This window comes from Ambystoma mexicanum, chromosome 7p, assembly GCF_040938575.1.
Source record: "Ambystoma mexicanum isolate Mex_15411 chromosome 7p, UKY_AmexF1_1, whole genome shotgun sequence".
Classification (NCBI taxonomy): Eukaryota; Metazoa; Chordata; class Amphibia; order Caudata; family Ambystomatidae; genus Ambystoma; species Ambystoma mexicanum.
In genome coordinates this window covers 282789879-282817663 of record NC_090939.1, presented here as the reverse complement: position 1 = coordinate 282817663, position 27785 = coordinate 282789879, and the positions used below count along the sequence as shown (strand labels likewise).

Here is a 27785-nt window from a genome sequence, read left to right as displayed (position 1 = left end):
TGCGCGCTTGAAAAACCGGAATAGCCAACTCCTTACATCTTAACTCCACCCAAACACTCACCTCCCATACCACTATGCTTAATCTCTACTCTACACCAACACACAATTGGAGTGCAGCTACATCCTTCGATCAATTTCAGCCTAGCTGCTCCCATCCAAACATTACTCCGTGAACACCTCATTGTAATAAAACGCAGCTACATCCCATGACAACCGGCCTAGCTGCACACATGCGTCCTACACAGGCTTAACGCAGCCAGTACCCAGTCTTGGTGTCCATCCTCCAGACTGCACACATTCAACTGATATCAATACCACCACAGCTACCATCAGGCAATTGCATTAGCTGCACCCTATGACACCTTACACTCTCAACTGACCTGGACTACAGTCCCTGAGGGCATTCAACCTACCAGTGCTTTAAGGTCAGACCATTGATGCATAGAGCGCTATATAAAGGAGGCAATCCAGTTTAGAGCTAGATCCCTAGTGGATGAATTGAATGCCTATTTTTTTATATTGTGCTTGTACACAAGTGTGAACAATGAGGTCCCATGGTGAGGATGGCGTTGCATATCTTATCAAATGCTGCCGAGAGGTCGAGCAGGAGTACAGCAGCGCATCCATCAAGTCTGTCTTTTTAGGTTGTTCCAAATGGAAACTAAGCAAGATTCTATTCCCTGTACAGGTCTGAAGCCTGATTGAGCAGCACCTAGGATCTTGTTAGATTCTGAGGAACGGCATAGATGCAAGTGTGCGGCTCAGTCGGCTAGTTTGGTTAAATTGCAGTTGCTCAAGATGGGTCTGTAGTTGGGTCAAGAGGTTTTTTTTAAAGAAGGGGCTTGATGAACGATGTGTTAAATTCTGCTGGGAAGATGCTTGAATTGATGATAAATTTTGGGTGATTGCCAGCCCAAGAGGAGGACAAGATCTTTTAATGGGGAGGGTGAGTGGTGCGGGGGGCAAGGGTCTCCTGGGGAGCCTGCTTGTCCTCTGTGATGTAGTTTGAGGAATTCTAGGGGCAAGTGGTGAGAAGGAGAAAAGTGAAAGGGTAGATGGTTCTGTTGGAGGGGGCGAGATGGCACAGAGAGGGATGAGATTTTAGACCAAGTCTCTCTCGTGCTTTGTGAGGGGGGGGGGTTCACATAGGTATTGTGGGGTTGGGTGAGTTGGTGGAGCATGCAGGGGTGTTGAAATAAGCAATGAGCTTTCAAGAGTTCCCTGTTTGGGTGTGAGGCTTTGGAGATTCTGTCCTGTAATAGGATTGATTCATGTGTTTGAGCTGGGAGATATGGTCAAGTTTGTTTGATGTAGATTCGTCTGAACACCATGCAGGCTCCAAGAGATGGTATTTTTGAGAGCTGGAGAGAACCAGCTGGGTGAAAGGCATTTGATGTTTGTTCCCTCTGGCCCCTCCGATATTTCTCAGTGCTTTGGGGAGCAAGTTATCTAAGAGATGGTGACCTGAGCTGGGGAAAGATTGTGGGTTGAGATAAAAGTAGTATCTCTGCCAGATCAGGGGTCACTTTGAATTCTTTCCAGGTTTAGGATTGGGTTTGTGGGTCAGAGGCTACCAAAAGGTAAGGGAAGTTTTATGAGGATAGGATGAAGATAATGTTGGAATGGTCTGACCATATGAGCGGGCGTGGTGGTGAGGTCGGAGAATCTAAAGATTTCATCAAAGGTGTGACCAGCAGCGTTGGGGCTCAGATTAGCAGTGTTAGCTGGAAGGTTTCCAGGTTATCCAGTAAAAGAGCTGGTCATTGGATAAGGGGCATATCAACCAAATGGGGGAGAGGGGAGCGAGAGAATACATTTCTTATTTTTATTTGTATTGGTGGGGAACTAAGGGCTGAGGTTATTGCACCACTGATGTATGTTTTTGTATTTTATTTAGGTTACTTTGGGTGGGGGGCAAGGACAGAATTGCTCGCAAGGTGCCTCGGGGATGTATTGTGAGCAACTGTTGGTGTGGCTGAGGATTAGCTGGAAGGGTAATGCTGGACAGAGTTGTGGGTGGTCGGCTGATGGGATACACAAGAGATAGTGGTTGGCCAGTGTGGTGCTGGTTGTGGATTCATAATGGGGGGGAGGGGGGTGGCGCAAGTGGGCAAAGGTGGTTTCTTTGGGAGTGTTAGGTGGCAGTAGTGGGCAAAAGACTGGTTGACTGAGCAGTAATGGCAGAGGGGCAGCTGTGGTCACGGGAGGAGTTGTATGAGGTGTTGGTGCAGTCCCCCATGGATGGTATGTGGTTATGCATTTTGAAGAGGTGGTAGGATCAGAGTGGTTGTGACTAATGTTATGTGGAGTGAAGGTTTGAGATTGAGGGTGTGGGGTGGGGTGGAGTGGGTAGTAATGGTAGGTTCAATGAACTGTGTGGCAGATGGTACAGGCAGGGATACGTGTTGGTGTAGAAGGTGGGGCCGGGAGGGAGCCAATTGGGTGATGGAAGAGGGGGGGAGGGAGGCGATTGGATAGGAGGTGGGTGTATTCTGGGAAAGCAGGGAGTGGAGATGGTGGAGTTGTAAGGTGATGGCAGGGCATAGGATATTCAGTCTTGAGTGAAGAGTTTAGATGGGAGGGGGTGTAAAATTGTTGCCTGCAGTGCGAGCCTTGCATTTGTGGGTTAAGGGTGAATGTTTGAAGGGTTTGTTGGGCGAAGGAGCTTATGCTGGAGGTCAGCGTGTTAGGCAGAATTGCATGCCGTACCTTCTGGGACTACCACATACAATTTAGGACTACAGGTGTAAGCAAAAATAACCTTTGGTAGAAGTCTGTCCTACAGTTTGTGGTAGCGAGCTGAGCAGCCAGGCTCATCTCAAGAGGGAATGTGAGCAGTACAAGGATGTTACACAGAAGTCTTACAATCGCAGTGGTTCCAGTAGACACTTGCACTCAAGGTAAAACATTTATTACACAATCATTTAGAAAACATTCACTAGAAGGAGGCAACTTATTATACACAAACACACTTCAATACCAAACTAATACGTTTCTGAACAAATTAGGCTCCCCTGAAATGGGAGCAAAATGGAATTTCAGTTACTTTCAATGGGTGGAAAAAGGCACAAGTTAGCAGAATAGATCACACCTACTTGGGAGTCTTTGCCAATGTTCTCGTGTAATTTGTATGAAAAAGAATCCTATATTGGGTCACAAGCTGATTGGGCCTGCAAGTTGGGAAAGTTCTTCAACCTTTCACCGCGAGTTCTCTGATTCGGGTTGGCACAGTACCTTTTTAATATGAAGAACAAGATGAAGCAGAAGATGTTGGTTCCTGGCAGTCCCTGCAGATCTTACGGGGGGGATTGAGGGGGGAAGACTCCTGCACGGGCTGACAAAATGGAGTCACTTCAGTTAGAGTAGCTGTTAATCAAGCACACAAGCTGGTGTCTTTGCCCCTGGTTAATCCTTACCAGCTTCGAGAATGGTATCCAGGTGGCTTACGAGTTGATTGGTCCCACCAACTTAAGTTCATGAAGGGGCTTCTCTGCCGAGATGAACTTGGCAATTTGGACCTACAGCTGGGCTCCACCGGCAAACCAACGTTCCAGGAGTTGCAGCATCTGTCCTCTTCCAGCTCATCTTCGGTTCTTTCGTTCCAGTGGTCAACTCTGCGAAGTATCAGGATCTACCCTGAGCCAAGAGCAGGAACCGGCGGCGGGGGGGGGGGGGGGAGAGGGAGAGGGAGAGAGGATCAAGGAAGGGCTGGGTGGGGGTGGTGTGAACAGCTGTAAGGGGTTTAGGGTCTGTGTTAAAGGATGTCGTGGGGGTGGTGAATGTGAGAGGGCAGCTGTGGTAGTTAAGGGAGAAGTAGGTGATACTAGTTGTGACACTTGAATTCTAGGGTGGGAGTATGGACATTGACTGACTGACTGATCAGTGTAATTTCTGCTGCACCATTTTTAGCTTCTTATTTCGGAGTTATTTTTGGAGGCTAGATACTAGCTTATTTTGGATTGGATATAAGTCTTTGTTTGGAATCTCAAATGGTATAGATTAAAACAAGTGCTATCTGAAGTGTGGCTTAATTCAGGGGTAGAGGAGACCAGACAAGTACAGTTCGTGCAGTGATTCAAAGCAGTAAAAATTGACCCGTGTGGCCAAGTTGGCAGCAGAATTTCAAAGTGACAACTGAAAATGGTGTAAACATAGGAAAGTTTTATTGTGGTAAAATGTAAGCTGCAGTATTTCCAAGTGTTAGGACAGTTTTTCTAAAGTCCTACCAAGACTTCATAAAAACCATGAGGCAGAACAAAAAAACTCAACTCGACCACCTGAGAATTTAAGTAGCATGGATCGAACAGTCAGCTGATAAGGCAGCTGTAGCTTGGTACAAATAAATTTCTGCATACAGATGCAGCAGTAATGGCGTTCCTACTGCACTGCCCAACTGTGAGTTGGCGGAAAGTTGGGAGGATTCACCTTAAGCTCTGAGCTTGAGGTAAATCTTCCAACGTTCTGCCTATTTACAGAACTATTACTGTGCCGCAATTACCGTTGTGGTCATTGCGCCGATAAATTCCCCATTGAATCATATGGACTAAAAATAAATGGACTTAGACTGCTACTCGTGATCTGGCAGTAATCCTGCCAAACCACTGGCTGTAATAGTAATTGTGCTGGGCGGCTGAAGGCCATGGCTAGTGGTCTGATAGGGTACTACAAATCTATGGAATAACAAAATCCTTGCAATTCAATGAAAAAAAAACCTTAGTTGTAGTGACTTTAAGCTGAGAACTGAATGCTTAAGCTGAATTTCAGCTAAAGCCATCTCTACTGCACGCAGACTGTTGTGCAGCCTATGACCACAATGGTGACATCACAGGTGTCTCACCAGTTGTGAACAAAGGAGGCCTTCCAGAACAGGACCAGTCTGACTTGGAGGGACTAGCTGAAGACCAAAACTCAGTACAGTGACGCTTCTGGCACGGTAGCCCAAAACTGAGCTGGTCAGTCCACTGCGTGGTCCAGAAACAAACACTTCCAAAGGCTGCAGGATCGTGAGAAGGTGTCAAGACTGGTTCCACCAGTCCAAGGGTCTTCTGAGATCGGGTAGTCCAGCAGGGTTTCAACGGTACGCAACAAAATGGCCGATGGGTCACTTCAGGTTTCGCCTTTGGTCTTCTGCACAGCTACACAGGATACTTGGCTCCTCTTCTGATCTGCTGGACTTGCTCCAGGACTCCTTTATTCTAATTTCAGGTGAGTGATCAAACTCAATCTTTTAATTGGAGATCTGCCCCACACATGCACACCAGCAGTAATACAATTGGGGACAACTGTGGCGCTGACTCGTGCATGCACACTAGACATACTGGCATCAGTATTTGGATTGGGACCACACATCACACTTAGCCCATGCTATCCATCACACATAGCATGCGAAAATAGCAGTTTTGTTGGCAAATGCATGAGGATAAAATGGAAATCCTGACCTGAGATGGCAGGAAGGCCAAAGAATAAGCAAAAATCTTGTGCCATATCCATCTTGGGACACTAGCCACTGTTGGTAGCCAAATGTGAATGAGCGAACTAAAAATATAGCAAAATGTAACTGGTGCCACTAGCTTGTCTTGGGCATTTAAAAGTAACCAAAAATCCCTTTTTAGGTTTTAGTCTAGGGTGATGCAAAATTACCGCAATTGCACTGCATTGGAAGATGCTTTGCGCAGTAAGTTACCCAAACGGGTAAACTGTCATAAAAGTTTCCCAGTACTAACCTTGTGAACTAGTAAATGTCCCCATAACAAAAGAGCAAAAGGTCAGTGAAGTGCACTTCTCTGCAAAAAGTCAGGACCTGGTGTAAAATTGTTGGACAGTTTTTCTAAAGTCCACACAAGGCTCCTAAAACAATCCTGAAGGCAATACAGTAAACCCCAACTAAACTACAGTGAACCCAACTTTCGTATAAACCTGTACTGCATCAAACAGTAGTGGATGGAGTAGTCAGTCAGGCTTATCTAGGGTAGGGTTGTTGTTTTGCATAAATAACCTGTAGCGTACATCAACGAAACCCTGATGGGTATATACAAGTAAGAAAATCCATTTGAGCCAAGTCATGCATTCCACAACGCCACCTAGTAACCATCGCAGGAAGTTCACCCCCAGTTCTGAGCCACAACAGCAAGGCATAGTGTGTATGCACATTAGCTCAAATGCAAGCCTTTTCTCCAGGGAGGGCAGTGCTACTTTATACATGGCTTAATCAACCTGTCATTTTCAAGGCGGCCAGGACAACTACATACCTGGTTTCACTGTGATTAGGGATCATATATAACATTATTCATAAACACAATTATAAAAACCAACACTATGCTTATAGTATGCAAACCATACACCTTATTTTGAATAGCATTATGCAGTTCAAGGGGAGTAAAACCTAGTGATAGTGATGCACAGTAAAACCTAGTGATACACATTTAGAATGGCAATATGCTATTCATGGGGAGAAGGCCAGTATGAACTTCGAGCATACACTGTTGGTAATAAGCAGCTATGTAGTTATTCGGTTTCAGGAATACTACCAACACTGTTACAGTAACTACCTGGCCACTTAGGCAAGTTATTCTGTTTCATAAATAATTCACTTACACTACCAAAACAGTTAAGCACTTTGCAACATATGTAACTTATTATTATTTTAGGAAATGATAGTTACACTCTTACTTTTCAGAACACAGTTCAAAGGTAAGTACATTCTGTAATTTCAGGTGGGCAGTATGCACGTTGTGAGAAGTTAGTCGGGATACCAATTTAGAATGGCAATACGCTATTCAAGGTGAGTAAAACATTATTGGTCATAAATTCAACAAAAGTGAAAATGTGGGTGTGTGGCATCGCGTATGTTCTTTAAACAATTCCACACCGTTTCACTATCTGCACCAGATTCTGCACTGTCGCCCGTTATCCTCCGGGCATTACTGGTTACATGACATTTGTACATACTACCCAATCAAGACAGCCAGCCCCCAATGGGTACTGGTTTCTCTCGGGGGCCCACCAGAAGGCAAAGGTGAGCTGAGTTTCTGACCCCCTCCACCCCACTTACTGTCTTCAGACAGGCTGGAACCTCGGCAGGCTACACAAAGGGTTCCTGCCGAAGCCAAAAGAACCAGGACCTCCCCCACCCAGAACAGCAGAAGGACTAAGAGGACTAGCACCCTATATTGCGAAAAGAAGGAAGACCACATTCTAGCAGAATGGTGACCCTTCTGTGCATTACTGCGGCTGGTTTGACAAGTATGCACTATGCCACCAGCCATAAAGCAAGTTTGTCACTGTAACAAATGTTGCAGTAGCAGTGGGAACGGGATACCATGTATTTACCCAGCACGCCACATAAGATGGGGTGTACTGGTCTGATGATATAAGGGGATCTACCATTGAACGTGTTCTGCAATGTAAGTCGAGACAAAAAAGGGAAGCCCAAGTGGCAACGCTGGCAGCACTGCTGTGTGCTGCAACTATCAAATGTAGAGGGACAAAGTTATAGGAAAGGATAGATTAAACTACAAAGAGTCTGAAAGTTAACACCCATAAATGGTCAAATCAAGCTGGCAAATCAATTCTGAAGGCATAGTAGTAAATCACTCTTAACAGGGAGCTCACCAATGGTGAATCTGGTTTACTTGTTTACTTAATTATGGTCTCATTTGCCCCAACATCCACTTCAGATATGGCAAAAGTGCGAACTGATATATTTCTTTCATTTCAATTTTCTGGTAAAAATATATATCAACCTAAAGCAAGACTAGAAGCTCAGAGTATCCAAGAAATTGAGAACACACAATTTAGGTTTCAAAAGCAAGAAATCTAATTTGACCAGTAATAAAAGAATAGCTTTATGGAACCTTGTAGAAGATGCCAATATTATAATTAAGGGGGGGGAGGGGTAATATTATTATCTTGAACAGACAAGATTACATACGAATGGGAAACACCTATCAACACCCGGCTGCTACAGGCAAGTGGGCACTAATCCCACCTTGGAAAATGAACATTAACCAGGTTAGTACACGATTGGTACTTGCAGGGGCTCCTGACAGATGGTGAGAATTCCTTTTCTAATCCGACACAAACCATTGATTCCAACAATTTATTTTCTACTCAAGGTACATAAAGCATATGAGGATCTTCCATCAGTAGACCGATTATTAGTGGGCAAGGTTGGGCGACTGAGGGGATTGCAGAATACATATATTCAGCTATTAACAATGTGGTTCTGTGCATACCAGCATATTTAAAAGACAGACGCATACCCTCCAACTGTTAGACCAAATCTGGCAACCCTGGTTCCATTTAGCCACTTTGGATGTCAAATCATTATATACTTCTATCCAACATTGTTTAGCGTTAGAAACAATAGATTTTCCTTCAGAACATTTTCGGCTTCACCCACATGTACAGATGAAATCATTCCTTCACTTCACCCTTAGTCACAATCTTTTAATGGTTCATTCAGAAATATTATTTACAAATGAGTGGTATTGCGATGGGTGCAGTATGCACCTGGACTTGGGAACCTTTTCATGGCATTCTTTGAAAACACCCATCTCCACCAAGTACACAACTTTTCCAAAGAAATCTATATGTGGAAAAGGTGTATACAGATGTCCTAATGTGGAATGGCACCAAAGACGGATTGGAACTCTTAATGCAATAGCTTGACAAGAATAACTTTGGAATTCCTACGGGCCAAATAGATGATTCCAAGATTGTCTGTCTTTCTAGGCTTATATTGAGAATAATGCCCTTTTAACAAACTCACACAGGAAAGTCACCGCACAAACTCTATCTTGCAAGCAAAGAGTTGTCATCAATTGGGTGTTATTAACAATATACCGAAGGGAGAATTTCACTGTGCATGCAGAAATTGTAGCACTAACAGGACTTATCTGTTAAGAATCTGAACTAATTGGTAACCGATTTAAGGAAGGAGGGTATTATGAGAACATCTTAGATCAAGCCAAAATGTCTACCATAAATTTGGATCGTAAAGGTTTATTGGATAAGGAATCGGTGGGGGGGGGGGAATACTCATCCAGAATTTGTGAATTTCATTACTAAATACTCAAGTGAAAGCAGTCAGATTTGTAGCTTACTTAATAAACACTGGTATTTCTGAAGCTGAACTGAGAGGTTGCAACTTTATAACGGCAAACCCAAAATTTCTATACCAAATCACCTACGTTGAAAAGGCATTCCTTGCATCTGACACCAATAGTAGGTATCTTCCTAATTGGTTAACCAATCAAATTATCGGTTTCCAGGCACATGCCATTTTAGCAAATTTGCATTGTCGCCAACTAAGATATTTACTTGTCAGGGGGGTCTTGAGGTTAAAATTCAAGACTTCATTAATTGTAAGACTAAATTTGTGGTGTATGTGTTGGTATGTGTATGTAAAAAGGTATATATTGGCAGCACAATTTCGCAGCTTAGAGTGGATCCGAGAGCACTTGGCGAACTTAAACAATCGATCAAAGTTACTGCTGGCTGTGCATTGGCAGTGTACCATGAGGACGACTGCGGAGATGTACGCTTCGTAGGATTACTGCAAGCCGAGACACATCCGAGAGGAGAACAACAACTATTCTTAAGGCCGTTGGAAGCATGTACTATTTGTAAACGTCAATGTGTAAAACTGGGCCTTAAAAAGGAGCATGAGCTTAATGTTTTTTCTGTAAGATATGTATCATCAATGTTGATGTTAGTATCAATTACACAGAAGGTACGGAAGGTGGATAAGGTTGCTTCTGGGTGTGAATGACTAAACGTGGCATAATACTTTTGGAAATTATGTAAAGTAATCAACAATTATTGATAGAAGATATTAACAGGAATGAGTAGAGTCTAAGGTTGAGGGTGTGGAGGAGCGTGCGCCATTATTAGACATGAGCATAATCAAAGCACATGTTAAGTGATAAGTAAGCGAGGCCAGATTGACCGGCTACAACTATCATTGACCATTAGATAGATATTCTAACCTGGATCTAATTATCATCAGACACCTAATTGGGGGGAGGGATAATACGGCTGCACAGGGAAAGTTCTTGACCCTAGATTCATTCATGCTTCCCCTGTTGAAATGGAAATATGCACAAATTATCAAGCATGCAGCGAATAAAGCCTTCTTTGTAATTGGTGAGCAAGCGAAACTGTTTTATATGTACGGACAGACCTTGACTACTGGGCTTTTGAAAAAGGAAGATGTACTAAACATGCGGTAAACAAGGGTTGCTTGAAGTATTGAGATGGTGGGGTGGGCGGGCGGCGTTCTCTACACACAGACTAACAGGAACTGGGTGAGTAGGCGGGACGAAGGGCAAGATCAGGTGATTGTTCACATGACGCACCAATGCGGGAGGAAACTGTTAAATACGTTTGCTCGAACAAGACGGAGGTGTGCGCATTATGTGGAGAACGTTGCTGAATAATTGAGGTAAATTTCAATTGAGCTTAGGACCTGTTATAATGGGAAGACTGAATATCTGCTACAGATTTTAAATACAGGTGATGTACTAGTGAACCAAGAGACTTTCACAAGTTACATCGTCATGATACGGGTTGCAGCTGAACTATAAATGTACGCGTTATCAGAATTCCTGAATAAGTACTAAACAAGAATTGTAAGACGCACGGCTGGATAAGTGCACGGTAAGGGATGTATATTAAATCAAAAGATATTACTGATTGTGTTTGCATCATAAATAAATGGGACGTAATGATATGCCCACTTTATTAAGTATTAAAGGTTGACTCTAGATTAATACTTTTGATTCTAGATTAATCGAGCAGTAATCTGAACATTGTAGCAGCAACTATCACTTAACCATAAAGGGATTACCCCAACTAATGCATTGGTGTGATATGACCGGCATTTGAAAAGGAAGGTAAATACACACTGTTGGGGAGAATTATCATAAATGTGCTAATTCCCTTCACCATGGAGACCCCCAGCAACTTTGCTGAATTTTGAGGATTTAATTTTTTTTACTTGCAAAGAGTGATCCTTTTTTCCCACTCTCGTATTTTGCTGTATGTTTTATTTGTATTTTGTATTTTTATTATTTTGTATAGTGCGTTAATCCAAGGCGCTTTACAGTTAACAAGTACCACATAAAACTTGGAACAGTAGAAGCAAAACAGTAATCTGAATCAAACCATAAAATCGGTATTTAGAATAATTTGCAAGTAAGAAGGGAGAGGAGGGGGGTAGAGAAGGATCGAGAGGGAGAGAGTAATGAGTGAAGTGAGTAACAAAAGAGGAGATCATAGGAGAGACGGGGCAGATAAAAAGGACAATAGGAGGGAGGGGGTAGAGAGGTGGGGGAAGGTATCTGGGAGGGGAGTGAAGTTCTTTCAGTGAGGAGCAGAAAGAGGAATAGGTGGGGGAGGAGCGGAAAGAGGTAGAGGGTTCCAGTGTAAGGGGGCAAGGAGCGGAAACAAGAAGAGGCACATGGTGGTGGGGGAACAGAGTAAGAAGAGATCAGCAGAACGAAGGGAGTGAGAGGGGTATAGGAGGAGAGGTGAGGAGGAGCAAGGTCATGAAGAGATTTAAAGACCAAGGAAAAGGCGAGAGAAGATGAGGGAGGAAATTAAGAGTTTGGTAGCATGGAAGGTGAGAGAAGGACTGACTTTACGGATGTTGAAGAGATGATAGCGACATGCCCGAGCAGTGAGGGAGATATGATGAGCGAATGAGAGGGGAGAGTCAAAGTATATGCCTAGATTACGAGCCTGGTTGGGGATTGGAAGATTAGAAGGGGTAGGATGGATGGATAGGTGGAGAGGGTAGGGAGTTGGAAGGACTTCAGTCTTGTCACGGTTAAGAGAGATGGCGAGATGTTTACTCTTGTGTTCTTTGATTATGGAGTTTTAGGTAACTCCATAGGCATCATCTTCATGTGTCACACAGCACCTTCAGTACACAGTGACCCAGGGATGTCTTTTAGACTTCCCAAAGGGTCAAATACATTTTCTGGGATAAACTGTTTCCCAGAGAATGTAAAGTTACATTGACTTTACTAGTCTTTATCTTCCTATAAACTGCTGGAGGGGCTACCTAGTAACCCCTGTGTCTAGAAACTCATGTAGCACTCAAATGCTAGCTTTTCCTATCGAAATGGCTGGTGGCAGTGGTTTTACAACAAACTACCATGATGTTTCACGAACACCGGTAGCTAAAAATCACAGGAGCCATGTTTTTCAAGATGCCGTCCTAAGCCCCTTTGGTCGTCTTTTTCACCCTTTCTTTTTGGAAAGGTCCTTCTTTGTCTCTGCGCGCCAAACCAGGTTTGGTCCCTTTGTTTCCATGCCTTTTGGCGGGCTTCAGGACTGAAGACTGCCTCTGGCGTTTAAGTGTCTGGGGTTGCCAGGAAGTGAGGGAGGTGCCTGAACTCCCTGTGTTTAGTCTCCTAGGAGACTGGAATGCCAAGTCGTCCACTGGAACGAAAGAACCGAAGATGAGCTGGAAGAGGATGGCTGCTGCAACTCTTGGACTGTTGGTTTGCCCGGTGAAGCCCTGCTGCAGGTCCAGAATGGCCAAGTTCATCTCGAAGGAGAATCCCCTTCAAAACTTCTTCCTTTGAGTTGGTTGGACCAATCAACTCGTAAGCCACCTGGATACCATTCTCGAAGCTGGTTAGGATTAACCAGGGAGAGGGACACCTACTTGTGTGCTTGAATTACAGCTACGTGAAGTGACTCCATTTTGTCCACGTTTTCGACGGTCCGGTGCAGTGCAGGAGTCCCCCGACATCCTTCCTCTTGTCCCCACGACTCGGTGAGATCTGCCGGAACTGCCAGGAACCAACGTCTTCTGCTGCATCTTGTTCTTCATATTAAGGTAGTGCCAACCCGATAGATAACATACCTCTCACGGTGAAAGTTTGTGGAATGTTCTCAACTTACAGGCCTAATCAGCTGGTGACACAACATGATTCTTTTTCATACAAACTACTTCTGAGAACTTTGGCAAAGACTTTACCGTTTACTTCAAGAACTGCTCTTTCCTATCCGAGACACTAGTCCATTTACTTTGGCCTAGGCATATTGAACTGAATCTAGTCTTCTAGTGAACTAAAACTATTTGCACTGCCTAAGAACGTATTTGTGATCTATTCTTCTAACTTGTGCCTTTTTACTCCCATTTAAAGTAACTGAAATGCCATTTTGCATCCATTTCAGGGGAGTCTAATTTGCATAGAAACGTATTTGTGTATAATATTAAGTTGCCTCCTGTGTTTACCAAGAAACCTTGAGTGTAAGTGTTGACTTGAAACATTGTAATTGTAAGACCTCTGTGTAACCTCCTTTTTACTGCTCCCTTTCCCCTATTGAGATAAGCCTGGCTGCTCAGCTCGCTACCACAAAACTGTGTAGTACAGACTTGGTTTTGCTTACACCTGTAGTCCTAATTGTATGTGGTGGTCCCAGAGGGTACTGCATGCAATTATGCCTAACACACACCAGGACTTAAATATATCAATGTGTTGGTAATATAATATTGACAAAATAACCACATGGGTTTAAGTACCATAGCAAGAGAGAATATTGTGGTGTTTCTTAAAGGAATCTGAATCATTGAGCTCATGCCTAGCATAGACAAAGGCTCCCTTCCATAATCCTCATAAGCTTATAAAATGCGCACAATGAATTGATCATATTCTTGAAAAATTATTCATAGCCAGTCATTGGCTAAGGCAAGAATAATCATTTTCTAAAACTAAAGCATACAGTTGTATGTACTGTCATGAAGCATGTATACTGCTGCTTTCTAGGTGTGACTGATCCTATATTACAATAATCAGTGGTCGAAGTGTACGAAAAGAAGTAGTGGAACTATGTTCCCTGCTGGTCTGCCCCGCTCCCCACAAACTCCATCCCTGCGCCCTCTCCCAGATACAATCCAAACAAACACACCTGCTATGTATGGTAATGTGCAGTGCACTAAAGTGCAGGCTTCAACTTCTTCCTACACTTTTATTTTAAAACTAAACCATTCCAGAATGGTTTCTTTTAAAAATATAGGAACCGTGAAACCTAAAAGTATGGGAGCACTGCTCCCGACCGCTCCCTCCCACTTCGACCTTTGACAATGTGCTTCAATGCGTCATTACCTGTTTGTATTGAATCTTATTTTCGAAATTCAAATACTGATTTTTGTTTTGTTCCGTTTCCCCTCCCCTTTTCTCTACCCTGTGTATAATGTGGGTGACACTTGTAGGATAAATCAATCGATCCTAAAATTAGCAAGTTAACAATTGCGTTGTAATGGTCAAAGGGATTTATGATATATGGAATGCCCTGGGGAAGACCCACGTGGGTCGACACGTGTTGGCACATGTAAATTGAATTTGCACATGAACAATAGATTTGGGCTTTATGTGGGTACAAAACCATTGGCATTGATTTGCAAAACTGTTAAGGCACTTGGCACATGCAATGGTAATCAAATGTGTTTTGTTTCTTCTGGGAACTGATTTATTTCAGACTTTTATAGACGAGCATAGCCATTAGCAGTCAAAGTACAAAGTTCAGAGGCAGATGAGGCTCTCTCATATTATTAATTAACTATTGAAAGAGTTTAGTGCAGAGCAGGGGAAATCTTTGCTCTAATTGAATTAGAAGTGAGGTAGGTTGGGGTTGACCTCTCTTCCTCCTGCAACCGCAGCTATCAATCTACTGTTGCATCTTTTTTGACCAAATAACAGGTGATTCGTAAATAATTGGTTGGACTAATTGCGCACCCAATTACTAGTTACCCCACCATCACTCTTATTTATAAATGGTAAGAGGTTCTAAGAGGGCTATGCTAGCGTTCCTGTGTCCTTTCCCTGAGCATTTTTAATTTTTTTGGCCGCTAGACCCTTTCCTGCTCTGGGGTTCAAGTACTTGGGTGATTGGATCCTGCAGCACAACCTGAAAGAGAATGGGTTTACTCACCAGGTTGTCTCCATTCCTGATCCATTTTTTCCAAAACTGGTGCCATGCGCTTTTTCCTTTGGGCCCTGGGCTAGTGGATCAACCTTCACGGTAGGGCTCACCTTGTTTCTGCTGTCCCCTTTACTGCCATGGTTGATATTGGAAAAATCCTTTCCTCTTTTGCGGTTGATTGCTGCCTTAAGCGCACCTATTGGGTAGAATGTAGCCATTTTCCTAGAGTGATCTTGGGTAAGGTTTTCATAATTCTGATCATTCTTCCTACCTGTGTCAACCCAGAACTTTTTGCTTGGACTTGTTAACTACTTCCTTGTCCCGCTTTATTTTTTTTATATGGGTGACCTTTTTGTCTCTTCATAGTAAATGGTTGAAGTTGGTTTCCTACAACTTTTTGGCTTAGGATGGGTTGCCCCTTTGGGCTCCCTTCATTAATCTCTTTACTATACTTGGTTGAACTACGGTTCCCAAGTAGTAAAGGGGATTCTCATCCCCTTTACATTTTGTTTAAGTGAACCAGCACACTCCCTTATGTGGAGTGCTGGGGGATACAATGTATCCTTCTTACCTGGTAACATTTTATAACCATTGTGAGTTTACATGAATGAATGAATGGCTGGCTGGTGGTTTTACCTTTGACTATAAGTCTTTATTACTCGTAGGCTGTTAATTCAACCTCGGTAGTGCACAGAAGGGCCACCATTTTGCTAAAATTGTAGGCTCCTTTTTTCGCCATTTCTTATCTGCTTGCTGTGTGAGGTATTCCCCTGCCTTTCTAGGAGGGAATGACCTCCAAGTCTTTATTTTTTTGCAGGAATCCTTTCGATTCCCTGCCCAGGTTCAGTGTCTGAGAAGGTGAGGGGCGAGGGAGGAGTCCAAAACTCTGCAGCCCTTGGTCTAACATCTTGTCTGAAAGGGACCAACTGCCAGTGGGGCTATGGGTGGGGCGGGGAGGTGGCTGTCCGGATTGGACTGCTAGACTGCCCTTGCTGTAACATGCAGGGAGAGCATGCAGAAGTTGTGCTATAGTTCCTGTTAAATACTCTGGACCTGGAAGCTGCTGACCACTGCAGCTAAAATCAGAGAGTAAGGAAAGACAGTCCTAGCGATTTCCAGCAACCGGAGAATCTGCTGTAATTCCAATTGACCTGGGGGTCCGGAACGCGGTGACTCCTACAGTCGCAAGAAGACCTGCATTTTGAGCCATCCCACAGCGTGCTGTGACCTTGCTTTGCTGCAATACCCTGGGACCTCAAGCCATTGTGTGGTGCGCAGTCTTCCGAATCTTGCTGAAACTTTGGGAGCATACTGCTTGACCTCCAGAGACTTGATTCCTTGAAGCCCCCTCACCAGAGTGCTGGACCAGATTTGCGACGAGAATCCGACCAGTGATATTCAGTCTTGTCCTGGCTCCTGAAAAGGGCCCCACAACCGCATCCAGCCGCGAAGAAACCCTTGGCTGAAGTCTTCTGTTGATTCCCTGCTGCAAATTCCCTTCCAGTGTCCTGTCGTCAGTCACAAGGAATTAATCAACCATGTTTTTGGCTGCAGATCCTGAACGTCCAGCTGAAGAACCTTCTGTGCTGAGGTACTGTGTTGGCTGGGGTATTACTTGCCTTAAACCTTTTGTGAGGCTTTTGGGGTGATTCATTTTGATTGGGAGTCCTCTTGTCCAGTTCACACAGGCCCATTGCTGGAATCACTCTAGGGTGTCTTCTTTGAAGCCCCTAGTAAATGCAACCAGAGTTTACGAACTTGCAATAGTTGGTTTGGTAACTGTCCCTCTGAAAGAGTTCTTACTATCCTTCATCCAACTATGGCTTCACCCATCTATTTATTTCAGAATATAAGTGTATGTTTACAAACTGGGTCTTGCTTCCCGTGACTTGCTTTATTATTATTATAGCCTGTCTATAACTCTGCCTTGGGTTTTAACTACCTTGAATTGCTGTGTGCCATTCTTATTGTACTGTGAGTTTTACTAACCTTGGTCTGCCTTGCGCCATCCTAAATTCCTAGTTACTACTTACCTTAGTCTGTGTCCCACTGAACTGAAAATCACCTAGAATAGTTAACATTAGGTCTTACTCACCGAGTATAACTGAGGAGGGTTATCCTGAATGTAGTTAAAGGTTTATACTGTTCCATTAATCTGTGTCACTATTGAGAAAAGAATCCTGGTAACAAGGTTGGTTTCCTTTTTCCTTTACTCCGGACGGTGCTTACTTGTACAGTTTTCTTGGGCCCCTGAAGTTTTCTATCCAGAGACATAATCTGTGGTACAAACTAAAATTTCAATGTATTTTTAAATCGCTGCTGTTACACTCCAGCTACTAAAATAGTTGGTGTGTCATTGATGGCTACTTTTGTATTCTTTTTCTGGGAGGGTAATGCTACCTTCTGTCTGGTATTGTAATGCTAATTATGTTTTAGCGTTCGGTGGCCCTCCGGACATCATTTTACGGGTTAGCTCATGTGTCTTCCTCTAGATCAGTGGTTTTCAAACTAGGCCCAGCCTGAGCAAAAAATAAATTGTTTGGGAAGCCCTCTGCCCCGCTCTTCTGTGTTGGTTATTTTATTTATATAGAGATGGCTGCAGAATGCTTGGTGCCATAAATTTGATGGGATATGTTATGGGGCCTGTCCAAGACAATCCCTTCAATCTAAACATAGAAACCATGGAAGTGTAAACAACATTTTCCAGTAGGGCTTTTATTTTCTCAAACTACATTCCTATTGGTATATTCAGCAGAAGGCAATTTGATTTTACAGTGCAAGTAGTAATGGGAAGGGTGGGCCTGTCTCTCTGCAGAAAGTGAATCAATGTGTGGCTTTATTTTTGAGACCACCACTGAGGTTGTCCTCCCACTTCCAGCTTTGTGCGGTTCTTAGTTTTCTGTACAGCCAATGCTGAAAAGCCTATTTCGCGCAAGTAGGAAGATCCAAGGGTAAAACCGTATAGCAGACCTTGTCAATGTTGGATACTGCAGGTTAACCTTCAGGCAAAAGTCACCCACTGCAATGTTCCTAAATTCAGATTTGAGTAGTGTCCTACTGAACCTCAATCGTCTACTCCTGGGCATCAAATGGAAGATGCATCACCCAATCATTAATAATAGAATTTTCTTCAATTTATCAAAGCTGGACCTTTAATTTTAGGTGACTTGTGATTGGTTCTAGGACATGCAGCAAGCTGTACTGCTTTCCTCAATTGCTTCTGCAAGCAATGGGAACTAAACTGCTACCACAGCTCCAATTGTTTTGTTTTTTTCCCCCAGAGGTCTAGATTCCTCTTGAAGGCAAATACTTTATTTTTATTCATTGTGAATGAATTGGCTCCTTGCAAAAACTTAATTTATCAAATATCAGCAAGGTATGTCAAGAGCACAAGCCAGCGTGGATCAGAGGGTTTGCTTTGCCAGTGTCGACATATGGCATTTATAATGTGCCTATACACAAGTGTTTCAAGGTGCGACGAGGCCAGGGTGAAATTAAGATCACGCGGGCAGGGGGCAGTGCATTACATAGGATAACAGTGAAATAAATGCAATAAATCAAGTGCACATATCCAGAGTCGGGGGCTCTAGGGATACAGAAACAGTCCCCGGGTGTGAGGGTAGCCGGGGGGGGGGGGCAGCACAGGTGTGCAACTGGCAGGGCAGAGACCTGGGCCTGAGATCAGAGGATAGCCAGGTAACCAGTGCAAATTAAGATTCAGCCAGGAGATCAGCAAGGGAGGGGGGTGGGGGAGAGAGAAAGCGGAAGCAAGCAAAGAGGAAGGTCTTGAGGTGTTTCCAGAGATGGTTCTTAAGTTTCAGAGAGGCAGGGAGGCCCCAGCAGAAGAAAGATCTATCGCCAACTCGCTGCTTGGAAAAGCGACAAACTGAGGGAGTTTGAGGCGGATGAGCAGAGAGCTCGAAGGAAGATGGTTAGCAAGAGAGAGTGGACGGTATCGGGGTCCCAGGCCCCAGAAGGCCCTTATGGACAATGCAGAGGGTTTTCAACTTAATCCCTGCTGCCACTGGGAGCCAGTGCAGAGATTTGAGTCCTGGAGAGATACGATCCCTGGGTTTGAGGCCAAGGACAAGTCTTGCAGTCCAGTTTTGGATAAGTTGCAGAGGGTGGAGAGTAGAAGCAGGCACATTTAGAAAGCGGCTGCTGCAGTAGTCGAACCTGGAGAGAGCCAGAGCTCTGGAGACAGTGATCTTCTGGGGGAAGGAGAGGAAAGGAAGAATACCTCTGAGGAGGTGCAGCTGGTGGTAGGACTTCTTGGAGATGTCAGATGTGAGGAGAGAAGAAGTGTGGAGTCGAAGACCCTGAGGTTTTAGCCTCACGGGTGGGAGCAGGAAGAGGGCCAAGAGAGGCTGACCAGAGAGTGACGGCAAAGATGGGGAATAGGTGTGTCGAGGAGGAGAATATTGGCATTAAGACAGATCATTGGCTGCACACCACCACATCCAAAAGGAATTGCTGAACTTCATTTTGTATCACTCTTCCCCTGGGCAGCCAACTGCCTTCTCTGTGAAAGAGGAAAACCTCATGTTCTGACCCCATATCTACACACAAATGCAGAGACTTGCTCTTGTCCATATTCTGAGCAGCAAGAGCTTCACAGTGAATTATGCAGTGTCCATGCAACATGTGGAGCGACTGCCAACGCTTTAGCCTTCAACCCGATCTGTCTCCACCCATTGAGATGGGGCGCCTGCGTAGGAATCTGCACAGATGGTGCCCCTTCAAACAGTGGCTGCTCATATAAAATGTCAAATCGTTCTGATGCTGTTGCCCTGGTTTTAATGGCAGTACAAAACAAAGACTTCAATATTGTCATTGCCCCACAGTACCTTTTTAGATGGGCTATTAAATGAGCCTCTCAGGATATATTTGTTGCCTCATTCTACTGTAACGCGAAGAGAATGGTTTGCAGCTGTGATTAATTGTGCAGTGATATTTTCTGGCACCTCAGAAATCTCAGCCACGTTGTCTGATGGCGTCTGACGGAGGAATCCTTTTTAGCTTGTCTGCTGCACTTTCAGCACCCATTGCACATTGTCATGGCTGCTGGTAGAACAACTTTCTCTGCGTCGGTGAGAATTTCTTTTTTTTTTTTTTGCAAAGAGTTAGGCAGTGTCATCGGATGCTTTCAGTGGCACTGCACCTTTCTGCTGACTGACTTTACTTGTGAGCAAACAAGTCTCTGCTCTTGCCAATGGGATCACCATGTTTTGTTTACAAGTGGTGTCTTAATTTGGTTGGTTTCAGTCTCTCATTGGCTAAAGTTGCGTCACACAGAGGCCTCGTTTCACCTTTGATCACAATGGAAGTAAATCCAAGGTCTAAATATGTGCCATCATATTTCCTGGCTTTTGCAGGTTTTTCCTGTGTCAATGTCTGCCTTACTTTTCACAGTACCGTTTTTGGGCAAAAAGGTGCTCCATTTCAAAATGGGCTCCTCGCCTATGAAAAAATGTAAACTCCCATATTAATGCCTTTTCATATGCTTTGTTGATGACTGCATGTATGTACCAAATGAGGTACAGTAGGATTTGAAAATGATCATTCAAACAAAAATGCAAAATTTGTAGCTGTGATAAAATCGCACATGCACCAGAAGGCTTTTGAGCAAAAATTAGGGGCTGGAAAAAACCTGGTCCTCCAATAGTACACCACAAGTGTTGTGGTGTTCTATATGTCCTATGGGTCCCGGTTTGTAGATCTGGTTAGTTTCCATAATCCAAAGAAAGTCAAGGGACATTGCTGACTGCTTGTGCTAGCAACAAACCGTTGGGGCATTATGTGGTGGTCCTCCTAAGAAAGACACTTTACCTTTGTGCTTTACACACCTCTTCACAAAAAACAAACCAGGTAACGGTTTGGAAAACACAACCCCTCCTATTTACAGCACTCCAAAATAACTGTACAGCCAAAATTCAGCAGGATACCCGGCTATGGCTCTTCCCGGGACGTTCCCACGTCCCCATGAATGCCCCCAAAGGTGGGATTGGGCGTTTGTGGGGTGGCAGGTTCTAGTGGTCTTATAGTTTCCTTTTCAAAATACACACAGCACATAACAATGTATCATTTTGTGCCGCCTAATGGGGGCCACTTGACCCAAAGCAGCACACTAGGAGATGTATTTTAGAACAATCAACATTGTAAGCACACCTCTAGTTCAGATTGTAAATAGTGCTGCAATGACTTAAAGAGCATTTTGGGATTATCGGGCACTGGCAAGCAGGCTCTGTTGTTGTGGGTGAAGTTAGAGGGTCCCCCACGCCTCGTTTATCCTTGTGTTTCTGGGCACTTATTGGTCATGTATATGAATGCCACTTTTTGATCTAGAAAAGCAGGAACCTCGTGCCAGCATGTAACTCCGGAGTTGATGGACGCAATCTGAAGCAGGATCGCTGAACTGCAGGTGAGTATTTATTGTTGGAAGTAAGTGGCGCCTTCATCCTCGTTGGCTGTCAGTCAGATTAAGCCAACAGCACAGCTTGTGACCCTTGCCAAATGCAAGTTTACATAAACTGGCTGCCATGGATTGGCCCACCCACCCTACCACCCCCTCCCATCTGAAAATAGGGCACTAATGAGCCATCATTAGTGATTGCCTGCTCTGCCTTCGGATGGGAGGGGGTGGTCATCCCAGCAAAGTGTGTAGCAAAGTGTGTGCTTTTCTAGGTTTCATGAATGGGCTCCTAATGGAGCCTGAGGCCCCACAGACCCCTGTCCTTAATGCAACAGGGGCCGGGCCTTTGGGAGCCTATTCATGAAGACGCAAGGTTTGTGCTTTTTTTTTTTTTTTTCTTTTCTTTCTAAATAGGCTCTTAAGGTAGCCAGAGGCCCCACAAACGCCCAGCCCCTGTCGCACTAAGCATGTGTGGCAGGGGCAGTGGAATGTGGATGCGCCCCCCCTACCCCTCCCCTCTGCATCTTCGGCCCACCAGAGGGGTGTGCCTCAGTTTCAATAACGCTGCTCCAGATGCTTTGTAATGTACCGTAGATGTGTTGTTGCTGATAATGTACCAGAGGTGTGGGGAATTGTGAATATTCATGTTTTGGTTACTTATTAGCACTCTGTAATTGTTTTATCTAGTGGTCCCTTTTTAATCCCACTTCTTAGTCTTGGGTGTATTGTCTACCATCAGGTAGTGTGCATACTTTTAGCTTAGGAGTGAGCATGTGTCTAGATCCCTTTTACTATTTTTATACAATTGTATCTTGATGTATGTTCAAACCAAAGTATGTATTTGACCATTTGGATATTCTGTTTGATTTTTCTTATAGTGTGATATAGTGCCATCTAGGGTTACTATTCACTACCAGCTTAACTCCTCCCTTGAGTTCAGCGTGACTGCTCTGCCATAGCTACCACTTTAGAGTTTAGTTATTATTTTGTTTGGAAAGCCTGTTTGGTATTTGTTTTTGACATCCTTCACCAGATAGCTGTGGAAAGGTCGCCTTCGGTATTTGAGGAACGTTGGGAAACTCAAAGGATGGACAGTGGGTGTTTTGTGTTGAATGGCTTCCTGAAAGTATGGAATGGTTGGGTGAATAGCCAGAGGGTGACTGATTTAAAGGGCTGTTAACATTTAGCCATGCTGGAGCCCCTTGTCAGTGCTTGCTCCCCAGGAGTTGTATGGGAATTGTCCAAGATGGCAGAATTGTGGCTCTCGCTCAATGATCCACAAGGTTGATCACAATTCTCCCTTCCTACAGGCCCAAAAAGTAAATGTGGCTAAGTGCCTGTGCGAGGCGGTGGTTGCAAAAGGATGGCAGCACTTAACTCTGTTAGTAGTGAGCCCTTGGCAATTCCCAAACTCCCTAGAAACTGCTGGGGCTGTGGAAAGTGACCATATAAGGGTAACCCTTGCTGTCCTGAGAAGACAGGGGTGGGTACCATGGGCTCTGACTGAGGAGACTTGCTCCTATGTAGAGACATCCCAGAGATTACTCCCACTGTTCCTCTAGTGGGGGATTAAGTCTCCGAGTTGTGGTTCCTCCCATTACTAATTGATCTCCATTCCATGAATATGGTTATCAACCGCTGCAACACACTGCTGCCGGTACAACTATTTTAGAAAGTACTTTCGTTGATCTGGAGGTTCTGATCAGTCCGTCTATTGGCAACACATTATCTAGTGGTCCCTTTCCTGCAGGCATTTGTTGCTAATGTCTACCCTCCAATAGCTGGCTGGTTGTTAATTCTGCCCATTTCAGTCTTAGATGTCATGGGCAAATCTCTGCTTGGAAGACTTGCAAAAGATGTGCCTTTTTAGAGGTTCTGGTCTCGCCCCAGGAGTTTAGGTTATCACCACTCCTTCCAAGGGTCATGGTATTACTCCCAAGTCGGAAGGTGCCCAAGAGCCAGACTAGTTCTATTCCCTTGGGTCATCTGGTAGTACCTTGGCGTCAACCTGCTCTTACCTCCCCTCTCCTGTAGGATCTCGAACCAGGGATTTGAGTCCCCTCTGGGCAACTGGCCCACGCCCAGGGACATCATCCCCGACCATACTCGAGCGCTGGCTGGGCTGCATTACAGAATTTCCCTCTTGGAATGGAAGGGGACCGTGCCAGGGCTCCCTGGGACATGGATGCCCCATATGGGAGATAGCCGCCCAAGGTCAGGGACATTACCCCGGACTATCTTGGAGATCTGGCTGGCCTGCATTACAGCTTCTCCCTCCGGGCAAGGTCGGGACCCTTCCAGGCCTCCCTTGGACTACTGCTGTTCTTGGAGAGGGTAGACCAACATGGGAGACGGATGCCAGAGGCCAGGGACCGTCCTGGTGTTATTGCTGGCCTGCGTTACAGCTTTTCCCCACCAGGGAGCCCGAGCACTGTGCCAATACCTCCCTGGATGGAAAAAGCTGTAACGCAGCCCAGCCAGGACTCCAGGACAGTTGGAGGTAATGTCCCCGGCCTTGGGCATCCATCTCCCATGTGGGTTGGCCATCGCCAAGCGCAGCAGCAATCGCAGGGAGCACCGGCTGGGGTCCCCATCGCTTCCCGGAGGGAAATTCGGTAATGCAGCCCAGCCAGAGCTCCAGGATGGTTTTTGGGGGGGGAGGGGGGTTGTGGATGGCCTTGGGCGGCTATCACTCATGTGGGTTGACCGTCCACAAGCCCAGCTGAGGCTCCAGGGAACCTCGGCTGGGTCCCCACCCTTTCCCAGGGGAGCTGTAACGCAGGCCAACCAGAGCTCAAGGATGGTTGGGGTGATGGCCCCGCCTTGGGCACCCGTCTCCCATGTGGTTCGACCATTTCCCCCAAGTGCAGCGGCACTCCCAGGGAGGCCCGGCAGGGTCTCCGTCCTTTCCCGGAGGCAAAAGCTGTAACGCGGGCCAGCCAGAACTTCACGAGTTTCGGAGGTGATGTCTCCGGCCGTGGGCGCCTGTCTCTCAGGTGGGTCAACTGTCCCAAGTCCAGCAGCAGTTCCGGGGAGCCCCAGCAGGATCCCCATTCCTCCCTGGAGGTGAAATCTGTAACTCGGCACAGCCAGAGGTGTAGCCTGGGCTTGTGGACGGTGCACCCACATGGGAGACAGCCGCTCCCAGGGAAACGCCATGGTCTGGGGCAGCTTGTGGCCTGACCCTGCAATTGTGTCCCAGCCCACCAACATACCTGCCTAGACTGCCCACCCCAACAATCCAGCCCCACCCACCCCACTGACAATGGGCCTGAACCATAAATATTTTTTTAAAAAACTTGCATAACGTTGCAGCTCCTCGCATAAAAAAAAAACCTGTGACGAAACAATGGTCAGCCCAGCAAAATTACACACTGCTCACTGCCCCAATGTTCAAGCCATCCCTGGTGGCCTAGTGACCCTCGCCCCCCCCAGTAAAAACACATTTGCCCCTTCCTAGCACTAGCAATCTGCTCCCAGGGAGCGCTACATGAGATGCCACCACCCATTTGGGGTGGGAGAGGGTCACCAACTTCCATGGTGGTTTAGTGTCCCCCTCACCAAAACGTTTTTTTTTTGTTTTGCCCCTTTCCTAGGGACAGATGGGCAACACTTACCGCCCCATGCTTGAGGGGAGTGGGAGCAGCTTACATGGGCAGCCACCCCTACACACTTCAAAACAGATCCCTGGTGGTCTAGTGGCATTGCTGGGTGCGGATCAAGCGATCAGTGCCTAGCAATACTTCAAGGAAGGTGTCCCTCGATCTAAATGGCACAATAATGCTGGAGATCAAGGGAGAGGAAGGTAGAAACCTACCTTCTTTCACCGCTGACGGTGACGTTTTACTTTCAGTTTCAGAAATCCAACCCCCAGGACGTGAGTAGGAACCTCCTCCTCACATAGCCCAGGGGTTAAAGACAAGCTATCTCCTCCTTGGCATTGCAAACGTAGTGTTGAAGGTGAGAAGAATAGAGTCCAGGTCCGATGTGGCAGACATGATGCTGTTAAGGCAGTCTTTTAGGTCCAGCTGCATAATCTTAAAGTTTCAATTTTCTGAGGGTTTAGTGTATTAGGAGATGGGCCAGGAGTAACAATTGTAATGGAGACATGATACTGGTCAGACCAGATGCAAGGGAGAGTGTCCATCGCATTTACTTTGCGTTATTTACTACAACCCAGTCAAGGGTGTGACGCCTAATGAGTGAGCACACTATTAAGGACATGGAAGTCAAGGTATAAGTGAGCACACTATTAAGGACATGGAAGTCAAGGTATGAGTGAGCACACTATTAAGGACATGGAAGTCAAGGTTATTTAACGCCATTCTCTAGGATGGTTGCTTTCTGGCGCGTGACATCCTTACGCCAACAGTTAAGTCCCCCAACTAGCAAGGTGGAACAGTTGGGTCCTTGTAATTTATTGCAGGTGGGAAAGATCTTGAAATTAGCTGTTTCAGCTGGAGGGCGATGGATCAGGACAAAGTTAATGCAACTGATCCGTCAGTTTTAAATGCAAAACCTTGCAATCCTTGAAAAAGCAAGGTGATAGTGTTTTTTTTTTATATATATAAATGTTTTATTTGTATTATTTTGCTATAATAGCGAACCCCCCCCCCCCCCCCCCTCCATCCATCCGGCCAGAATGGCGGTTATGACAGTAATGAATATGAGTGGCATGCTTGGAGAGTGAGGGGGTGTTAAGCAGAGCACATTTCAAATTCGTGCGTTGGCCTTATTGGTGTTTGCAGTCTTGGCAGGGGTAATATGCAGGGTTGCCTCTGATTGAAGCAAAGATTTATCTATCTCGGCCCACTACGAGGCAGGGGTAGAATACAGGAATCGTTGGCTGTATTGGCTGAGGTGTCGCTCGTAGTGGCTGAAGGCAGGGCAGCTGGGGGACGGGGGGGGGGGGGTTCTAATCAGATGATCTTTCCACACCCTTGCAAGGAGTACCAGGCCAGTGATTAAGTGCAGTAGCTTCTGTCGGAGGACTGAATACAATGAAATGTACAGCTATTAACACGAAACCTTGTGAGGAACAACATATTGCATGCTTATTGTGTTCTTGCCTCTGTTCCAAGAGTGTACAAAGCACAGAATAGCTCTAGGGCAGGCTTTACGGGCGGAAGATGACGATTCCGCCGATGACTGGGGAAGACTGGGCTTGTCTCGGATGCCCCAGTTCACCTGATTTGAGGAGCCTGTGGTTCCTGGAAATGTAGTTTCCCTGGCCAAGTAGCTCAAGCGGAATGCACATAACTAAATGCTGCTTTGTTGTGGGACACCCTGCATTTCCTGTTTTGCACCATTCTTTGAGAAGCTCAACGCCTGATGTTGGGAGCACAGTTACCTTTTGCCATTATCCTGGCATGTTATTGCTTTGCATATTTGTTTATTGCTTATTAATACCTTTTGAACTATACCTTGCTGCCTGATCTTTGTTATGCGAACAGGGTGACCCTTCTAGCAGCAAAGCTGTCGCAGATGGCTTCATCGAGGTACAACGGCAAGCCAAGATTGACATGCAGCGTTTGGTTATTTTGGTTGATGGTTAGCTGGAAGCGTTTTGTGCTTGATTTCCTACAAATAAACCATTGCAGGGTCGGAATGGGGATTGTGGGTGGAGAGGGCTGAGGTGCCTGACTTTCTAGAACTAAGCACTTTCCTTAATAAGATGCATGTGGTGATTTTGTTCCTGCAAAGTACCTAAGAGCTCCTGGTTTAAGCATTTCCATTAACTGAAACCCTAATATGTGCTTCCTTTTTGTTTCTTGAAGGTTCATGAGAAAGTGGATGACTTGGGAAAAGGTGGAAACAATGAAAGCCTTGTTACTGGCAATGCTGGTGGTCGTTTGGCATGTGGAGTCATTGGATTAGCCCTGTGTTAAAATACCAATTACATGTTGATGTCCAGCATACCTCACACTAGGTTAAATGGTCTGGAGGTTCAACAGTTCACAGCTGAAGGCGCTTCTTATGCTGTGATTTTCTTTTTACAAATGTAACCGGCTAAAACGTTCAGTGGCACTTAAAATGTTACATCATTGTTCAAATGTAATTTGTTATTACACCAATTTATACACCTGTGCTTCGGTTAAATATATAACTTTGAACAGTCTGTTTTGCTTGTCTGTTTTGCTTGTTTGTCACTGTTATGAAAGTGGTCATCTGTGATGTGAAATATTGCCGTTTGACATGTACGTCTCTCCTCCAACGTTAGTTCGCGTATTTCTAGAACCTTACAATAGGCAGCATCTGCAGGTGGGCCGTAGGAGCTAACCTAAGATTACCATACCCAAAAATATCTTGCAGTGTTATTCTATATGTTGGCATTGGGAGTGTGGGTTAGGATGGACTAATTTGGCTTTTTTTGGAGCAATTGTTGCATAAACTGCCATCATTCGTAAAAAGCTTTCAGTTGCTAGATCTCGGA

The 27785-nt window shown here is 45.1% G+C and overlaps 1 protein-coding gene across 1 annotated transcript in view; it reads left to right on the top strand.

Annotated features, from left to right (window-relative positions):
- The window catches only part of SOD1 (superoxide dismutase 1), a 66274-nt gene extending 38804 nt beyond the window's left edge, over positions 1 to 27470 (top strand). The window contains exon 5 of the mRNA XM_069636350.1: positions 27130 to 27470. Coding sequence (XP_069492451.1) covers positions 27130 to 27240 — 111 coding nt within the window. The 3' untranslated portion in view covers positions 27241 to 27470. The remainder of the gene's footprint in view (positions 1 to 27129) is intronic.
- The last annotated feature ends 315 nt before the right edge of the window (positions 27471 to 27785 follow it).